General features: G+C 42.7%; 1 protein-coding gene across 3 annotated transcripts in view; it reads left to right on the plus strand.

The window, feature by feature from the left end:
* Positions 1–15,378: 15,378 nt before the first annotated feature.
* Phactr1 (phosphatase and actin regulator 1) overlaps positions 15,379–19,407 on the plus strand; it is a 462,087-nt gene continuing 458,058 nt past the window's right edge. Inside the window, exons 1-2 of one of the 3 annotated variants that reach the window (XM_051170504.1) lie at positions 15,379–15,546; positions 17,245–17,395. In XM_051170504.1, coding sequence (XP_051026461.1) covers positions 17,293–17,395 — 103 coding nt within the window. In that variant the 5' untranslated portion in view covers positions 15,379–15,546; positions 17,245–17,292. Of the gene's footprint in view, positions 15,547–15,931; positions 16,181–17,244; positions 17,396–19,407 lie in introns of those variants that run through there. The other 2 variants (XM_051170519.1, XM_051170512.1) reach the window with 2 other exon arrangements.

The raw sequence follows: 19,407 nt of genomic DNA on the forward strand, positions 1-19,407 counted from the left end.
GTGAACTACTGCCTTGATACCATAGGGGTTTTCCTATATCGACCACTCCATCCCTATAGAGACTAAATAATAATGACTCAGTGCTTCCTATCTTCCAATGAGTCAACTAACGTTTTGGAGATATTTTGAATATGAAAACATTAGCTCTGAAGTTCGGACTAAAAGTCTAAAGAAGACCATAGTCGAAACCAGATTGGACATGACAGGGGATGCCAAGCAAGGAGCAGGAGTGAAAGGATTAAAGTCTTCTCTTTCCAGATACCCTTTGCAACACAGGAATCCCAAAGGCCAACTTCCCCTGGCATAGATGGCATGGTCAATAGTCAGTAATAACCCTAGTAGGTAAGGAATTTGAAATTTTGAAAAGGAGAAAGTTGAAATATCATCATAGAAAATCTGCAAACTGCCTATAATTCACTGCAAGTTCTGGCCTTCCATGGCTTAGTTTTTATTTTTATTTTTTTAAGAAAATTGGCCAACAGTGCTCTTTCAGCAAATGACCAAGATCACAAGTTGCTTCTAACACATTGAGAAGTTGAAGAAGAACCAACAACAAACGCTTGAAGCCGAATAGTGAATGGATATAATGGAGAGTGACAGAGCTGTCCTTCATGCCTTCCTGAACCGAAGTTACAAAACCAGAAGGTGAATTGACAAGAATACATGCGGTCAGTTAGTTATTGTTCCTTCCTATCTTAGTTCTACTCATAGATGATTCCAAGACTAAAACAAATAAAATTAATGGTGTGTGTGCATGCACATGTGTGTGTGTGTGTGTGTGTCCTTTCCACTTGACACCGATGAGTAGAGTAGCTTCTTATCCTGTCACTGGAGAGAAGGGTGATTTTCTGCGCCTTCAATAGAAGAAAAAAGGAAGAAAGTGCCAAACACCTAGTTCTTTCTCACTTCTTGCTGTGTGGACCTTGTCTTACAGGGTGCATGCCTTACCTGACTGAGGCTATTAAAAGCACAGCTTTCTCTTTCTCTCCTCGTTCTTTCTCCTCCATCCCAGCAGCTGCCAGGATTCCAGCTTGCCTGGCCTGTTCCTTCCCTCTTTTGCTAATGATCGATCATCCTTGAGTTCCTTTCTCGTTGCATTTTTAACATTCTTTATCCGCATGAACAAGGCCTGCAGAAGGGAACTGTGGGTCCTTGGAGGCAGATTCAACCACAGAGCTGTTAGTGACATTGTCCAGTGGATGACATGAGACACTCTAAGAGCACTGACTATTTTCTTTCAACAATAGTTCTTTCTGAGCCACAGCAATGCCATACAACCATTCCAAAAAAACACTTCACTTTCCGATGTATGATTCAGTGACATTTTGGCTTCACTGCCACTATAATCTAGCTTTAAAAATCTAAAAACAAAAAAAAAAGGGATTTTTAAATGTATTTTTTCTTCCTGGGTGAAAATATTTCCATTTTCATAGGCTAGCGCATTATTGGATGCATTATTTCATCTCAGCTTCTACACCAATGCCAGCTTAACTCCCAGCATTAGTGTTCAGCTCAGCTTGTCACTGTAAAAAAAAAGAAAAAGGTATAATAAGAATTGTTTCATGCCCTATACAGAAGCTTGACAATTGGTACATATTTTAGAATTATGAAATATATGTTGCTGATATCACCACTTTCCCAGCGAGTGAAACACTGTCAAATATACTGCATCTTCAAAACTCACCCTCCAATGTCTTGGGATTTAACTGAAAGGAATGACACAGAAAGTGGGCATTAAAATCCACTGGATACTGAATTTTCTTTAGCATTTCAAAAACTTTACAGGAGAGTAAAGAAAATTTATGGTTGACAAATCAATATGGGAAAGATTCTCATAAATACATACTTTAGTTTCTCATGAATTATCTAGGACTTGAATGGATGGGGTATATGGTAAATAGATATTTCTTTAAGAAACGGTCCATTTTCCAATAGATTTGCAATAATTTTGTTTTGCCACTAGCAACATAAGTGCCAGTTGACCTGCATCCTTCCCATCACCTGGTAGTGCCTTCCTCTTTTATGTTAGACAGTCTACTCAGCATTAGCTTGTCTTTCCTGATGACCAGTGAGGTCACAGAGCTTTTGATGGGCTTGTTTGTCATCCATGATCTTCTTTGGTGTGAGGGACTGAATCTAAGGTCTTCCATATGTTAAGTAATCACTGGGCCTCTGGGCTACATCCTCAGCCCTCTTGCCTCTCTTCTTGTTTAAATGTTTTTTTTTTTTAAACTGAGGTTCAAAAGGGTTCCTTTCTTTTTATTAAATAGTTGAGTTGCAAATTGCCTGTCCTTGTATCTGACTTCTTTTCAATCTATTAGCATGTAATTTTTACCTTACCCTATGACAAGTTCATGTCAAAGCACTTTTTGTCAGGCAGTGACCTACCACCTAGCTGTTTCCCCGGCCCTTGGATCAGATACCTCTTGGAATATTCGGTCTTATCCATTCAGAGAGCAATGTCCTTCAGACACTTCACAGAACTTCATAGTCACATGGTCACTTCTTTTAAAAAGAGGAAATAATTGGTATTGGGGGAATGGAGGAAAGTTGGAACCCTGTGCCCTCTTGGGGGGACAGTAAGGTGGTATAGCTGGTATGATAAACGATACAGTGGCCCCTCCTGTTGGGCAGTAGTTTTCTCTGAGATAAAACCTTGTGAATTCCCGTTTTGTAAGGTAAGTAGTTCTGAATAAACAGAATAGCAGTGATGATTGCTCAACAATGCAAAAGCATTCCTTGCCACTGAGGCTGTGTGTCAGCTGCCTATCTTACTGAAACATTCTATTCTGCAGGGCAACTCTTTAGCACAGAAAATAAACAGGTCAAAAACAGTTTCAGGAAGTCCCTGAAACTGACCAGATTCACTAGCACCTCCTTCCCCCAGACAGGCCCTTATAGTTACCCTCAGATGAGTCAAGATGCAAAGAAGACTCTCAGACAAGCCAGAGGCTCCAACCAACTGAAGCACATGGAAACCTGTTGATCTGCCTGCAGGCAGTTTAGTGTGCTCCAGATTCCAAGCTTTGTGAGCTGTCATCCATGCTTAGGTGAACTTTGATGATGCATCTATCTTTGACTCATCCCTACCCCTTTCAGTAACCCTTTGCAAATATTCCCATACGTAACCCCAATAAACACATTGGATAACCAAGTTGGACTTTGGTAGTGAAAGGACCAGTATTGGTACAAGATACCCCAAGACCAAGTTTTCAGCACAAAGGAAATTTATTTGGCCCAGAGGGACAAAGGGCAGGGAATAAGAAACAAAGACAGGAGACAGAGGATGAGGGAAAAGGAGAAAGGGACATGGGAGATGGGGAAGGGATATTTGTACTGGAAGGGTAAAGGACTGCCTCTGTCTGGATAGAGAGAAGACATACATGGCCCACAGGCAAATGTCAGTTTATAAAGATAAAGGGAGAATCCCCGTATTAGAATGGGTTACTTTGTTTTAGTTGGGCATGATAATTAGGGTAGCCAAACTGGGGCTTTAATACTTTGATAACTGGACCTTGGTAATCCCCCTTTGGAGGAGAAGTGGCCAAATAGGGGAATAAACCAAGGTGGCTGTAGGAATGCAATCTAACAGTTTTTAGCAAGGCAGAGAGAATGGGAGAAGGGCGAGACCTGCCAGAGCAAAATTTGCTATGCCCAGCCCTGCTAGAGCCCTTTTAGGTAGTATTCATACTTTAGGCTATCATGGGCTCCCTTTCTGAGAGAGAGAGAGAGAGAGAGAGAGAGAGAGAGAGAGAGAGAGAGAGAGAGAGAGAGAGAGAGAGAGTGTGTGTGTGTTGTGTTTCCCAAGGAAGATTCACCCAACACTGAGCTGTACATTTAAAATGGTTAGGATGGCAAATTTTACATCATCATGTATATCTTGACACAGTAATTAAAATCTAAAAGAATCTCCAAGAGCCCCTCATTCATCCACTTTTGTTGTCTTTGAAGTCAGTGTGGATGTACACAGCATCAAAGGAAATATCCATTTGGAGGAGGTGAGATAATGGTGGACTTGACTCCTAAACACCCGAGTGTGGGGCTCTATTGTGCCATTTACAATAGTCACACTCTCTCTGTCTGGTATGTCTAACATACTCCATAGAGCAGAGAATAGAATGAAATAGGGAAAGTTCATAATCCACTTTTTTTTTTTTTTTTTTTGGTTTTGTGGTTTTTTTTTTCCAAGACAGGGATTCGCTGTGTAGTCTTGGCTGTCTTGAAATTGACTCTGCAGGCCAGGATAGCCTCAAACTCAAAGATCTGCCTGCCTCTGCCTCTGCCTCTGCCTCTGCCTCTGCCTCTGCCTCCTGATTAAAGGTGTGTGCCACCATGGCCAGCTCCCACTTTTTATGACTGAAAAAACAATCTTGTATTGAGTTGGAGGAGGGTGTGAACAGAGCCAGATAAATGGCTAACTATGAACAGAAATTTATGATGAACAGTCTGAAGCTGCCTGGTTCTTCTCCCTTCTGACTGATTAGTCATCTATGAAATTCCTCCTTAAATCTACCATACTCTGACCACTTAACCACTTACCGAGTTACTCTCTCTGCACTAATGTTTTATTATCCATCCAATGGGAATAATAACCAGTAATGGCCTCACAGAAGATGGGCTGGGCTGGATCATGGTGCTAGAAGCAGCTGACCTTGCTGTCACTCAAGAGATTTATCAAGGAACACATGCCCATAAGTATTCAATGCCCCTGGTCTTCACAGTTCACTATGCCTGTAAATGAAGACTTGAATGCAGTACATATTCTGAAATAGTTGGTCTGGAGTGTGACAAGACTTCTAAGTCTTCAAATGATGCTTTTATACCCTTAGGCAGATTTTGAACAGCAAGACATTAGCTTCTGAGGCTCACAATGTGGTCCACATCTAAGTCTAAACATCTTCACTTTTTATAAGAAGAAAGATCGCTGTGAGTTCGAGGCCAGCCTGGTCTACAAAGTGAGTCCCAGGACAGCCAAGGCTACACAGAGGAACCCTGTCTCAAAAATTTAAAAAAAAAAAAGTCCTAATTATGCCCCATTCATGAAAACTCATGTACTGGGATCTGGGTAATGTTAGAAAGTGGTGAGATATTTAAGAGATGCTTCCTCGTGGAAAGGCATTGCTGTCTCTGTCTCCAGAAAGAATAGGAATATTCTCGGAGGACAACAGTTAGTCTTTCTGGGAAGGTTACTGTGAAGGAGCAAGCTCGGCCCCTCCCCCATGCTCTGACTTCCTCTTGCATGTGCTCCCATCATAAGACCATCTTCTATGTCATGCAACTAGAGGTGTCCTTGTTAGAGCTAGTTCTGTGTTACTCAGACATTTGGCCGTCTGAAAGATGAGCTAAACAAATGTCTTTATAAGTTATCCAGTCCCAGTTATTTCATTACACTAACAGTAATGGGAAACAGATTAATATGTTGAATGGCAGATATCTTAGTCACAATGACTGGAGTTTAACTTTGCCACTCATAAGTGAAAGAAAAGCCCAGGGCTGAAAAGTCTTATGACTAAGTCTGAAAACAAGAGATGGTTCTGTCCTTACACTTACCATAAGCATAGTTATCAAGGACACTCTTAACCCATGTTTCCTCTGAACATACATTCTGACTAAAAAGCCCATTAACAGAGAACTAACAGCTACACTCCATAGAAAAAGCATGTGTGTGTGTGTGTGTGTGTGTGTGTGTGTGTGTGTGTGTGTGTGTGTGTGTGTGTGTGCGCGCGCGCGCGCGCGCGTGCCTCATGCTATTTCTGATCTGGAATGTTCTATACCAGTGGTTCTCAACCTTTCTAACGCTGTGATACCTTAATACAGTTCCTCATGTTGTGGTGACCCCCAACCACAAAATCCTCATTGCTTCTTCATAACTGTTATTTTGCTACTGTTCTGAATATAATGTAAATATCTGGGCTTTCTGATGGTCTCAGGTGATCCCTATGAACGGGTGGTTCAACCTGTGAAGGGCTCATAACCCATAGTTTGAGAAGCGCTGTTCTACACCTTTGCAAAGGACCAGGGATATGTGACCAGTCAATGCTTTCTCAGTAATTGAATATGAAGAAACAATTTCTACAAAACAACAAAAACAAACAAACAAAAAACCTCTAGCTATCATTAGCCCCTAAAGGACTTTCTCTTTTGAAACTTCAGATAACACGTACTCTGGATTTAAGCTCTGTCTTTTCCTGGACTTTCCACCTCTGAATCTCATTTTTCTTGAGTTAAAAAAAAAAAATGGAACGTTCCAAGAGACACCAGAGTTATCACATCCTCTCTGGGGAGCTAGAAATGGCTGGCGACAGCCACAGCCACAGCCCATAAGCCTGTCAGCTGGTGGGGGTATCTCTTCTGCCATGACTAACCATTGCAGCGTCCCAGGAGGGTGTCAGGAGTGTTCCAGTGTCTCTGTCGCAGCCCAGTGGGTGCTTCTTGGCTGTGTCTTACCACATATGTTATCTTCATGGTGGATGCTCCCAGAAGGACTGTAGCTCAAGGGACTCTCTTCACAGATTTGTGTCTGGCTTTAAAACAAGGAACTCTCAAACATGTCAAATCATAGAAGCAGATGAGGGCTCTAATTTTGAGGTACACTTTCCCTCTGGGTTTGTAAAGCTGTCCCCTGAGAGGACTCTTCCTCCCTGCATGCATCCATTTGATGGCTTTCACATTTGGAAAGCAACCTTTGGGAAACAGAAACACAGTTTAGCAGGTTCACAAGTGGGGGAGGGGCAGCACTGTTAATGTACATAGCATGTAGCATTAGTTGAATGCTTCTGTTGGTTGCCATAGGAATGAGAAGACTTTTGATTTGAAATCACAGTTCCTCTGAAGCTATGTTTAAATTGCTATGCCGGATTCTTGCTATTTACCACCACCGGCTTTTGAAATCGAGGGCTCTTTAAAAAAAAAAAAAAAAAAAAAAAAAAAAACGCAGTTCAAATGTTTTCCTTGTCAAAGGAGGTTGTACCTCAAAAATGTCACTCCTGGGGTCCCAGCAGCTGAGGAGCACGGACTTCTCTCAATTACTTTGTACCACATACTTCCCAAGCGAGTGAAGTGCAACACAGTCTTGTTATTTGTCCTTGCGGAAAGAGCCTGTGAGATCCATGAGAGAATGTGAAGAGACAGCTGCCCATGTAAAGCAACTGTCATTACGGTGGTGTGGAAGCACATTTGAAAAATCAAACGATTAGTGTGTAACCAATAACCTCTGACATCATTTTCAAGATTACTTGTTTACAATGGTGGCATACATGAGGTTTTTTTTTTCTGTTTTTTTTTTTCTTTTTTCTTTCTTTCTTTTTTTTTTTTTTTTTTTTTTTTTTTTTTTTTTCTATCCAACAGCCTCCTAATACTTTCTGCTGGAAATGTAAATTTCTGATTCAACAGGGCCAAGCCTACAAGTTCAATATTAAACGCAATGCCATGTTTCATAGCATCTCTTCCTTCCCTCACCCATTACTAAGTAGACATATATTGTACCTAACTTGGACAGCATTAGAGAAATTAAACACACTAAGGATCAGACACTGTCCACAAAGCCTTCCAAATGACATCTGAACTGTCAATCCCCATATGACTTGTATGTGAAATGTCCACAGAAAGCATTGCACATGGATGGCATGGTCCCCAGCTAGTGGAGCCAACCCTTGAGAGATGACTAATTTGGCCTGGGCCTAATCCAATGATGAATTGATCATTTGATTCCATTAATGAACAATGGTGGTACTAGGTGGACTTGGTTGAAGGAAATAAGTACCCCTGGCCATCCTTTGAATGGTGTGTTTTCTTCCTGAGTGCCCTGCCACCTCCTCCTCCTCCTCCTCCTTCCCTTTCCCCTCCTTTTCACCTTTCTCTTTCTCTTCTCACCCTTCCTCTCTTCTCTCTCTTCCTTTCTTTTTCCCCTTACTCCTCTTTTCCTTCCACCATGAGGTTTTCCTCTCCATCAGCCCAAAAACAAGTAACCAACTGATACTGAATTGAAACCTCTGAAATGCGAGCTGAAATATGCATTTTTTTTCTTCCTTAACTTCTTTATGCAGGTGTTCTGTCACAGGGACAGAAAGCTAACAAACATACCACATCCGTCCTTGCTAGCTGAGATCCTGTTTTCAGTGTACTCCTCAGGAAGAGGAAAATTAAGAAAACCTGCTTTTAGCTAACGTTTAATCTCCTAAGAAAAATAATTGACCTACTTTGTTGTTGTATTCCCAGCCATTGGCAGAGTGTGAGGCACAAACAGGTGAAAATCATCCTTCAGTTAAAAAATGATGGATAAACCAGTAATGACTGTGTGGCAGGGTGCTCATCTGCAGATAGACTTTTCATTTCTTGAGCCATTTTCCATAAAGCACCTACTCTGCATCCGACATCCCCATTCATTATGCCATTTACATTTGGCAAGGGATGAGGTGGACTTTGTGAAATTCTGCTGTAGCTTGTTACTTGCAATTGCAGACTCTCTCGGGAGCTTTGGGTAGGAAGAAGGACAGATACCCTTACATGGCCGCATGGCCTTGGTGCTCGCTACTTTAGCATAGCGCTCTGTGAGTGAAAATAATGACAGCAGCTAAGGCTCCTCAGAAACATACTACAAACCAGGCACACATTAGGTGCTTAGCAGGAATTAATCCATTAGACATTTATATGTGCACAACTGACCCTAGCACAAGTTAGAGAAGACAGAATGGGATACAAACGGATTTCATCGGACCAGGACCTGATTTGTAACTAAAGTGATGGAGGTGATGTTTCCTCATTGTATATGGTAGATGAATGCAGTTTGGGGGACAAGATGGGGTCCTTACCTTCCGTAAATCTTTGTAGCTGTTTACTGTCCAGAAAGTATTTCCAAACAGTCCTGTCTATGTGTCCTGTTCTGTGTTGTCTACAATACATTATCACATTTGACCTTAATTTTCAATCCAATGGAGCACAGACTGAAGCTGTGGCCCCTTCCGCCCGCCCCCGGCAGTGAGCTTGCTCCGCTGGTTGTAAGTATTAGCACCCAGACTCCCAAGCCAATGTTCTTTACTATTTCATTGTATTATCTCCTGGATATGTGGGCAAAGCCTTTCTTTTGGGTTTACTCCACAGCCGCAAGTGTTTTGAGTCTATGGCAGATTCTTTTTCCTTTCATCTACTACTAACATTTATGAAAAATTAAAATTCAAGGAATGTCAACAAGATTTCCTTTGTTTTGGAAGGAAGTAAGCACCAGCTGTAACATTAGCTACTGCATGAGCATAATGGAATAGCTACATCTGGAAAGATGGGTTGGGAATCTTATGTCTTCAATGCCACCTAGCTCTGAACAACACATTACATTCGTTCTGGACTCTATCATGAGTAACAGTATTTGTTATGCAGTGGTGACAATACCACAGCCTTGTAAATGCACATACAAGGAAAGCCTTAAGCGGTAATATTTAGGCATAGAAATCTTGTTGTAGAGTTTGACAGTGTTTAAATCCCAAAATGAGAAAAGTAATCATGAAAGTCTCTTTGAAGTACAACTTTGATAACCCCAATTCTCCCTGCCTCCCTGTGTGCCTGTCTCCTCCATAACTTCCAAGCCCATTTCTCTGGGTGGTGCTCGCTGGTGGGCTCAGCATGATTTTCCTAGTATGCATCGAAAGCTCAAGATTTCATGTTACCCATGGAGTCTAGCAGAGTTGTGTCCCTTAGAGATCATTATTATTTCTTCCTTCAGTGTGCCTTTTGATGTTTTCAAGTTTTTATCTTGAGTTTTTATGACTAGAAAAATGCAATTTAACTTGTGCTTAATTTTTAGCCCCCTCTAAGAGAATTGAAAATAAGTGTTAAATACACAGAGAATCCACGGCACTTTGATTTCATTCTAGTGGAAGTAAAATTAAATAGAGTATGTATCTTAAAAACCATGTTTCAAAGGCCACTACTGCTGACACATCTGTCACTAGGTCTTCATTTTCATAACATCAGAATTAGAGACTGAGAGATGAAGTGAGTAGAAATGCTTGGCAATTTCTCATCTTCTCAACTCAGCATTTCTCCATTTTCTTCCTTTTAGACCAATATCTAGAGACCTAGAGCTAGATATGACTTCTGACTATTTTTTTTTTCTTGCAAAGCAAAGAGATTTGCATATCGTAAGTAAGATGAACATGTCAGAATCTATTTGGCAGAGGGTAAGATGGTATTCAAACTCATGTTGTTTATGTTTTTGTTGTTGTTGTTGTTTATGCTTTGAACTGAGTTTTTCTCCAATGTAGTCATGGAGGGGAGGGGTTATTCTTAGAAGCAGCAGCAAGAGGAGCCAAAAGCACTTATTGTGCTGTGCATCTCCCTCCTCCCAGGCCTATTCGTACATACATACTGGTGCTCCCCAGTGCAAGCTCAAGAGAGGACTGGCAGGGGAGAGTCTTCAATATAAATAGGATTAAAAATCTGCCTCTGGTGCTAGAGCAGTATCTTCTGATTAATAATGGACCCTGTTCTTGCACAGGGCCCTCGTTTGGTCTCCAGTACTCACCATGGGAAGCTCATCACCTCCCATAACTCCAGCTCCAGCTCCAGATGATCTGACACCCTCTTTTGGCCTCCATTCATGTGTGCACATGCAAACATGCACACACAAATGCATGCACGTGTGTGCGCGCACACGCGCACACACACACATTTTAAATAATAATAAAATCTGGGATAAAGGATAAAGAGATCCACCTCTGGACCATCAGGACATCTCTAAGCCATGATCCTAATTGTAATGTCTACAGATTCAGTGCTCTCTTCTGGCAGACAAATGATAACACCTGATATGGAAATATGACCAAGAACCCGTGTGAAATAAAATTAAACTACTCCTCAATATAAAAGTTCTTTTTCTCTAACTGTCTTAATGTCCTGCCTTTTTTTATTTTAGTTCCCAACTATTATCAAACCTTCCTCCAAAAACAGCAGTAGAAATTAATTTGCTCTTGTGTAAAAATAACTGACGGCGGCTGAAAGTGTTTCTTCTTCCAGGGAAATTTTCATATGAATAAAGCCTTAGATAGAATGTTTGCAGAACCATGCTATTTGATGACAGGCTTTGTTTTTTCTTTTTTACCAATTGAGAGTTTCATACGTGTAGATAATTTTTTGATCAAGGCCTCTCTTCTGTCCCCATAACCACTCTTCCCTCCCAACCTCATGGGTCCTTTTCTTTCTTTCAAGCCCACAGAATCTACTTGGTCCTCCTGTATGCATATGGCTTAATGAGAAAATAAGGGATGGATTTCTCACAAGTTAAAGGTTAAGATTTAATAGAATGATTTGCCAAATGGAAAGGAACCACTGTTCTTTTTTCCCTTTTGCACACATACATGCATATTCACATGTGTATTGGTACAAGTCTTTGTACACACATGCTAGTACGTGTGCATACATGTGTGTGGAGGTCAGAGGTTGGGCTGACATCAGGTATCTTCCTGGATCATTCTCTACCTGACATACTGAGACACAGTCTCTCATTTGGAACATAGACCTCATCAATCAGCTCTCTAGATAGCCAACCTGCTCCGGGGGTCTCCTGTCCCTGCCTCTTGCATGCTGGGATTACAGGTGGGTTACCATGCCTACCCAGCATTTTACATGGGTACTAAGGATCCAAACTCCAGTCCTCATGAGTACCTTTAGCTGATGAGTCACCTCCCTATCCTGTTTGAGAATCAATCAAATAAAAATAAATGGGTAAAGCTTTCTTACCGTCAGCCTATGTATCTATGGGCCCATCTATGAACTCATGGAGTCATGGATCAACACATTCAGTGAGAAAAATTGCAACTGAACTGAATATGTACAGAATGTTCTTCTTGCCATAATTCTCTAGGCAATAATGTCTAACAATTATTACATAGAATGGCACTGTATTAGGTATTATGGGTTACCTAGGGAAATGTTTAAGTGTGTAAGAGGATGGGTGTAGACTATATGCAAATAGTACATCACATGGTATAAAAGACTTGAGCACTTAAAGATTCTGGTATTTATGAGGTCCTGGAACCAATTTTCCACACATGCTGATGGAGTGACAACCATACTTGTTTGACAAGCTAGTGTTTTCCCTAGGCCTTCAACCAATGTCTCCAGGATCTTATTTTACTTTAAGAGAGATTCTACTATTTCCAGGTTAAGTTTAGATGGTTTATTATACAAAGAAAAATGTCCCCAAGATTTCATGCAGGCAGAAGGCAGAATTTCATGTAGTCTTAACAGGGTCTTCTTGAGAGTTCTATGATATAATGAGAGAATTGAGAAAATAAGATCATTGCATAATTACAAATGACAAGAACCTCAGGAAGCATATTAAACTCTGCCTAAACCCAGTGAAGACCAACCAGACAGTACAAGAAAAACAGGTTTCTTGTGATCTCTTTCTGAATGATTGGACCTCACAGCATCAATGGAGTAAGTGTATGGCCAAAGGTAAACTAATGCAGCTGACATTTTTACTTATGTCTAGATGCTACTCTGAAGTATATCTCTGTTTCGGGTCAATTTTATACTTCTTCACTTTTTATAGGCATTGCAAACCTATCTTCTTACCACTGAACAGGAAACAGGAAGTAAGTATGAGCACACTCAGGTCGTTTTAGTCTACAGTCTTATATTTCCATAGGGTTTAAAACATAACTTCTGCTTACAGGCCACATGGATGGTGACATTATCTGACTTAGTTTGAGTTTGGGATATTTTCAGTTAAGCTGTTCAGTGCTTCATGAATGTTAGCCTGGGCCATCACCAACTACTCTGATTTTGTTGCATGTCGGAACGAAGGGGTAGCATACAATGGAATTAGTGATGCTTCTAAACAGAGAAGAGTTATTAAAAATATAGCTGAGTTGTCAGGCGACGACTTGGCTTTTTGAGAATTGCTATGCTTTCCCACCTTTACAAGTAATTTTCTAGCTGGAAGTGGTTGTGAATCCCAACCCTGGAGGATAAGAGAGGAGAATCGTGATTGCAAGGCCAGAGTAGGCTGTATGGAACTCAAGGCCAAGCTAGACTATGGCAGACTTTTAGGCTAGCCTGAGCCACACAGGAACATGACTCAGTGGAAGAGAGCTTTTCTACCGTGTACAAGTCCTCGGTTTGATCCTTAACACCACATGACTATCAGTAATAATGGTAATTTTATCACACACATGTTCCTGTATGTCACCTGTGTTCCCCCAGATAGTGAAAATCCGTTTCTGAGCTGAGCATGGTGGCGCACGCCTTTAATCCCAGCACTAAGGAGGCAGAAACAGGTAGATCTCTGGGTTGGAAGCAAGTTCCAGGACAGCCAGGGCTATACAGAAAAAAAAAAAACCACTGTCTTAAAAAAAAAAAAAAATGATGAAGGAAGGAAGGGAAGAAGAAAGGAAGGAAATCAATTTTAGGAGCTGGTTAGATTATGTTTTGAGAATATAATGATTATTTAGTAAAATAAAGTCCCTTTTGTGGGTAAATCGTTTCCTTCCCAAACCGTTGTTTTTTAAAAGTTAATCATAGCCCTTTCACATCCCTTCCATCATTTGGGAGGGAAAAAGAGAGGGAGGGAGGGAGAGAGGGAGGTAAGGAGGAAGGGAGGTAAGGAGGGAGGGGAAAGAGAAAGAGAGAGAGAACACACACACACACACACACACACACACACACACACACACACACATGCTACACAGTGCATGTGGAGGTTAGGGGACAAATCCAAGTGTCAGTCACCACAAGTTCTCGCAGTTGGAGCAGGGCCCTTTTGTTGTTTTCTGCTGTTTGTACTAGGCCAGCTGGCCTGCAAGCTCCAGGGATCCTTAGACCTCCACTTTAGTAGCAGGGGTTACAGACAGGCATTAGCTCATCTGGCTTTGATGGAGGTGCTGAGGATTCAAACTCGGGTCCTAATGCCTGCACAGCAAGGGCAGTACCCGCTGAATCACCTCACCGGAACTTTATAAGGTATGTCATGTTTCTTTTCTTTGGTGAGTTCTCCAGAAGTTACTGAATTCCAAACCCACTCTCAGTGCCAGGAACACAGTCTACTTTTGAGATGTCCCATTCAACAGCATCTTCCATCACAGGCTCATTTACACGCAGTACAGTATCTGATGGTTTGCGCTCTCTCTCTCTCTCTCTCTCTCTCTCTCTCTCTCTCTCTCTCTCTCTCTCTCTCTCTCTCTCTCTCTCTCTCCCCACTCTCCCTCCCCCTGTGTCTCTCTCACCTATGAGTCATTATAATTGCAGTAGAAGCACAATGGAGGGTTAGAACCATGTCGCCTACACCTCACTGTAAGTGAAAGGAACCAGAAGACAGCTTTCTCTGCTTGTAAATGTCAAGTATTCACCTGCCTCTAGTGAGGGCTGAATAGAAATTCAACCTGAGAGACCTAAGGCCTGGGGTCTGAGCAAGGCTTTGTGTGTTCAGAGGTTAAGCTGACCTCCCCACCAGGCCTTCTGATTGGCCATTCCACTTAGCTCTTCCATCAAGCCAATCTCTCTCTGCAGCCCTCACTTGATACTCTGGTCTGCACTGATGGAGTCGGAGAGCCCATCCCATTATTGCCCACAAGACAGTCAGCAAAGTGTTTTCCTGGTTTCTCTTATGGGAATCCTCTAGCCCATCAAAGGCATGGTAGCATGAACGACACAGGAAAGGATGACTTAGCAGACACTCAGTAGCAGGTGTGCTCCCCCTGGCCCCCGCCCCAGCTGAGCTGTGTACACAGGGAGGGGAGATCTGATCTTCCTTGCAAGTCCCTGCAAATATTGTTTCTTCTGTCTTAACAATCCATCATGATGCTACACTGTACTAATCGTCACTTCTGCTTGGTCCATGCAAGGTGGAGGAAGGTCCTAGAAATCACACACTAGGTCACGACTTGATTAATGTCATGTCTCTGAAGAACATATCTCAAAGCCTTGTGCCTATCAGTCCTCCCTGGGGTGTGGTAGGGAGAATATCAAACCAGGCTAACCTGGGGGACCCAAACAAAGCATTCTTTTGCTGTTGAGATAATTCTGTTGCATGCAGAAAAGAGGAGTGCATTAGGCATTTTGAAGCTCTGACCACATAGAGACAGAAAGAGGAAGTGGGAAACCCGACCGGCCTACTGTGCTTCTTTCCACAAAAATAGCTCACGTTTTTAGTTGCCCACCTTGTTTGGACACTCAGAATGGAAGTGGCCTTGCACCAAACCCTCCAGGATTAGTAAGTGCTCCACACCTTGGAGAGCCTAGAAGGCAGGAGAATCATTTTAAATGCAAATTAAATTGAGGGGGTAGCAGAAAAAGAACACATAAAAGACGGTAAAACAAAACCTTTCAGTTTTCTTAAATTAGCAGGCTAATGCGCTCTAAAGAGCAGCCCCCCTCAGCCCCCGTAGCAGTATAAAACCAGCAGATCCATCATTTCCCTCCACTCAGTGCTCTTGACTGGAGATTGAAGGGAAAATTAGAAGCTGTTCTTTTGGGCTCGCAGGGCTCAGCAGCCCTGCTCAGCTTGCTCTCTGCTCTGTGGCAGCGTCCTGTTGAACACAGGGACAAGTGCTGGTGAGTGTGCCTCTTCTAACTTCGAGACTCTCCCCCGCGTGTGTCTTTCCGGCTACCTTGCCTCCGGTGGGCTAGGGGGTTTGTCTTCCATATGATCTGCGTTATAATGCGTCTTTCAAAATCTGGGAAATTTCAGACAGCCTTTAAAGCTGTTTCTAGGGACTGGTTCACAGAAGGAAAGAGTTATTTTCAGCCTAGATGCCGGTGACTGTTTCTGTGTATTGGTTATAAAGGGAATGTTGAACATACTGCCAGTTAATGGGCATTCTTCACCACCCTGCCCCGCTCAGCAGTAAGGTAAAGACAGGTGCCCCCCAACGTAGTCTAAACAACTTACTCCTCCCCGTTGCTTAAGCGTTTACCCCATTATTCTGTTGTAAATGCAAAGCCGACTGGGATTCGAGATTGTGAAAAATAGATTATTAAATCAGAATTCCGATCTTTAAATAACTGTGAGATATCTCTGCTTCAGAGGTGGGGGAGTAGGCTGTGAATGGCCCTGGGTGATGTAAAATCTACATGTAGATTTTGATGGTTCCCTGCCAAAGTTTTACATGGGGGAAAGTGGTAATTTCCTTCCTTCACAGAGGAGGGCGTGGAGAGGCTGGAACTGGCGTCACCTTCTGTTGCTAAGGTAACGTATTCTGGCCATTTTATCTGATAGAGAAAGTCCAGGGGACAGAATACATTATTCATCACCGATCTAACCAGATAATCAAAACTGTTTACTTTCGCTGGGAATATTTAGTAAGATCAAAGGCAGCTGGTTGAAACTGCTCACTTGGACTATGGACAGCCCTTGGTTTTAGGAGGTTTTTTTTCCAGTAAGTATAATTTGCTGTTGGGGTACCTTTGGCTATTTTTTTTTTCAAAGTTTCCTCTTACCAGACTTGGGTTCTTAGATGAGAGGTGTGTAGCCTTAGAAAGCAAGTGATTGCTTTAGCCTTTAAAGTCTGATTTTTAAGGACTTCATCTTATTCCTCCTTAAGAATATAATAGTGCAGAAACAGATCTGGTTCCTCTGTGGCCAGTATCAGGGACTCCACAGGCTCCAGAAGGGGCTGGTTATTTTTCGTGCCAGGCTAGTGCATGCTGAGGGAAACAGTGCAAGGCTGTGATGACTGTCTCTGCTGCACAAACCACAGTTCTGTGTCAAAAGCAGCCTATACCAGACATAGGCAAATAAGCCAGTGGCACTGTATAAAATGCGCTGAAGGGAATGGCTGAAGACTAAGGGACTCAAGGCATTTGTACAGCAAACAAGCCAGCCTGCGTAGCAAGGTGTCTGTGAGGGAATTCTTTCTACTCGAGGGGGACACCGGAAGCCCCAGGACCAATTGAGAGCAACCTGCAGGTGGGATAATACTTTCTAATGCCATTTGTCAAGCAGACTTTTAAAAACTGGTGGTACATGCATTTAAAAGTATACCTTTCGCCAGATAATATACAGCAAGGAGAAAGCAGTGTGTTACTTTAACCTGGATCATTGTATTTTTGTGAGTCGAATATATTATTTTTAATCAGTGTTAACTAAAGGTTGAATTTGCTCATACGATGCAAAGTCTCTGACAGTGGGGGCTTTGAAATTAGAAATGTCAGTCAACTGTTGGCATATGATAATAGACTATTCTTATTTAAATTAAAGAATAGACTTGCTTGACGGCCTGAAACACTGTGGCCTTTCCCTCCTTTTTATAGACATCTAAGTGATTACCTTCTCTCAAAATCCGGCTTTGAACATCGAAGATGGACTATCCCAAAATGGATTATTTTCTGGACGTTGAGTCTGCTCATAGACTCTTGGATGTGGAGTCGGCACAGAGGTTCTTCTACAGCCAAGGAGCTCAAGGTAACAAATAGGAGAGAAATGCTTTGCTGTAACCGGTGTGGCAACAGCTGTAACAAACAGCTTAAGCTCTGTCATGAAAGTTCACCAGTTAATATGCCCAAATTGATCATGTCTCCCAAAGTGCTACCAAAACTAGACATCTACCATCTTAGGGGTGTAAACAAGGGTTGGGTGCATACCTCTAAGAGCTATAAGCTATATTAGAAAGTGACTCCTACCGCCTCGAGTCTGGAGTTTACGTGTAAGAGAATTTTTAGGCAGGCAGTTACTGCACTTGTGGTCAGCCTGTGCCAGGCACCCTGACCTAGCCAAGTGCCCTCCGGCTGGCTTATGGGCTTCTCGGAGAAGTGGGCACCTCTGTAGCTGCCTTCTCCGGTCTCAGTGATCTCAGGTGCTGCTCAGAGAATCCCCAGTGTGCATTCAAGGTCTTCCACCCCTTTCTGTGCAGTGTGGCTCCTGTGTGTTTTTATTACTTAGTTCAAGGTAGTTGATTAGGCTCTAGTGTGCTTGCTCATGGTCCATTTGGAACGTATGTCATTGTTAAAGTAGCAAAAGAATTCAAAGTGTTTTCTCTTCTTGGTGGGTAGGAGGGTTTTTCTTTCTTTTTATCATAGTTTGTGTTTTTCATAAAAAAAAAAAATTTTAAGGTGCCCAGTCAAATGACCTTGATTATGACTGTGTGCCAGAGCAGGCAAGTGCAACACTGCGAAGGAGGACAGTGATCCTATCTAAATTGGAAAGTAGTTGAATTCTGGGAAGTCACAAAACAGAGCTGAGAAGGAGATGCCCTGTGCTGGAATCCTGGCATCTTTCACTGCTGCCTGACAGGAAGCTCATCTGGGGCACTGATATTACTCCTACTGCCCAGCTTTCCCCAAGTGTTCTTAGGAATTGTTTGTGCATTGTTCATGGCTCCTGGTAATTTGGAGGGCTTGCAAGCCTCCCGCTTCCATTTTCTGGGTGTGAGTGTGTGTTCTCCAAGTCAAGAGGGGCTAGGTATCATCTGCAGGATTTGTTTAAGTCAGCAGGCTCAGCAGCATAGCTCCATGTGGGGTCGGGGGGAGATAGCATGGCTAATTGCCATCCTCTATGAGGAGAAAGAGAGCATTGCTACTGTCGGCCACTTCTGGAGGTCTAAGAGTGTTCCTGGGAAGGAGGGGCAGAGGATAGTTAACTCGCCTAATTTGTCCTGGATCTACAAATAGGAAGGTAGATAGGAGTAGATGTGGAGCTGCAAGAGAGGGAAAAAGAAAGGGATTTCTACCTGTCATGGGAACTGACTTCCTACACTGCCTCATCGGCCACAGTGCATCCCATTCCAGTCTTGTCCCACAGCAGGCTGGTCCAGCCAAGCCACGAGACACAGATGGAGAAAGGAAGCAGTAGTTAACTGCGGAGGGTAAAGGTGTCCATTCGCTTTGTCCTGGAGATGAGGGACTCTTCTTGGCTTTTATGGAAGGAACACGGGCAGGGTGTGTGGGAGGCTTGAAGAGTCCAAGGCAGCCTGGGCAGCCTGGTAGCTGCAGCAGATGGAGCTGGGGGTGGAGTGGTCAGAATTGTCACCAGCAGTGATGGCGGTGCAGACTCCAGAGCTGGAATAAACGTGAAAACACATGGGAGGTGGCAGCATAAGCTATGGCTTCTCCTTGGAATCACGTGTGCCTGCGGGTGAGGAGGATGCCATTCCACTCCAGGAATCCTAGATTTGCAGGGTTGAGTGGGCTCCTCAAACATCAGCTAGGTTATGGTCCCCAAGTCACAAATCTAGGTGTTTCTGGGGTCTCAGGGCTTGCAGTTAAGCTGGAGTGACAGCAATGATGACCAAGCCAGTATACCTCTCTAGAGACCCATATTCAAAAAGCAATTCATACAGTCCTTTGCAAAATGGTTACAGTGACAGATTTCTAGGTTGTTAAGTGCATTAATGAGTCAGGTTCTAAAGTGCTCAAAACAACGTCTACAGCAGGAGACGTGGTACATCGGAAAACCAATAAAATAGATATCTCATATTA

The sequence above is a fragment of the Acomys russatus genome, chromosome 3 (assembly GCF_903995435.1).
Source record: "Acomys russatus chromosome 3, mAcoRus1.1, whole genome shotgun sequence".
NCBI classification, from domain to species: domain Eukaryota; kingdom Metazoa; phylum Chordata; class Mammalia; order Rodentia; family Muridae; genus Acomys; species Acomys russatus.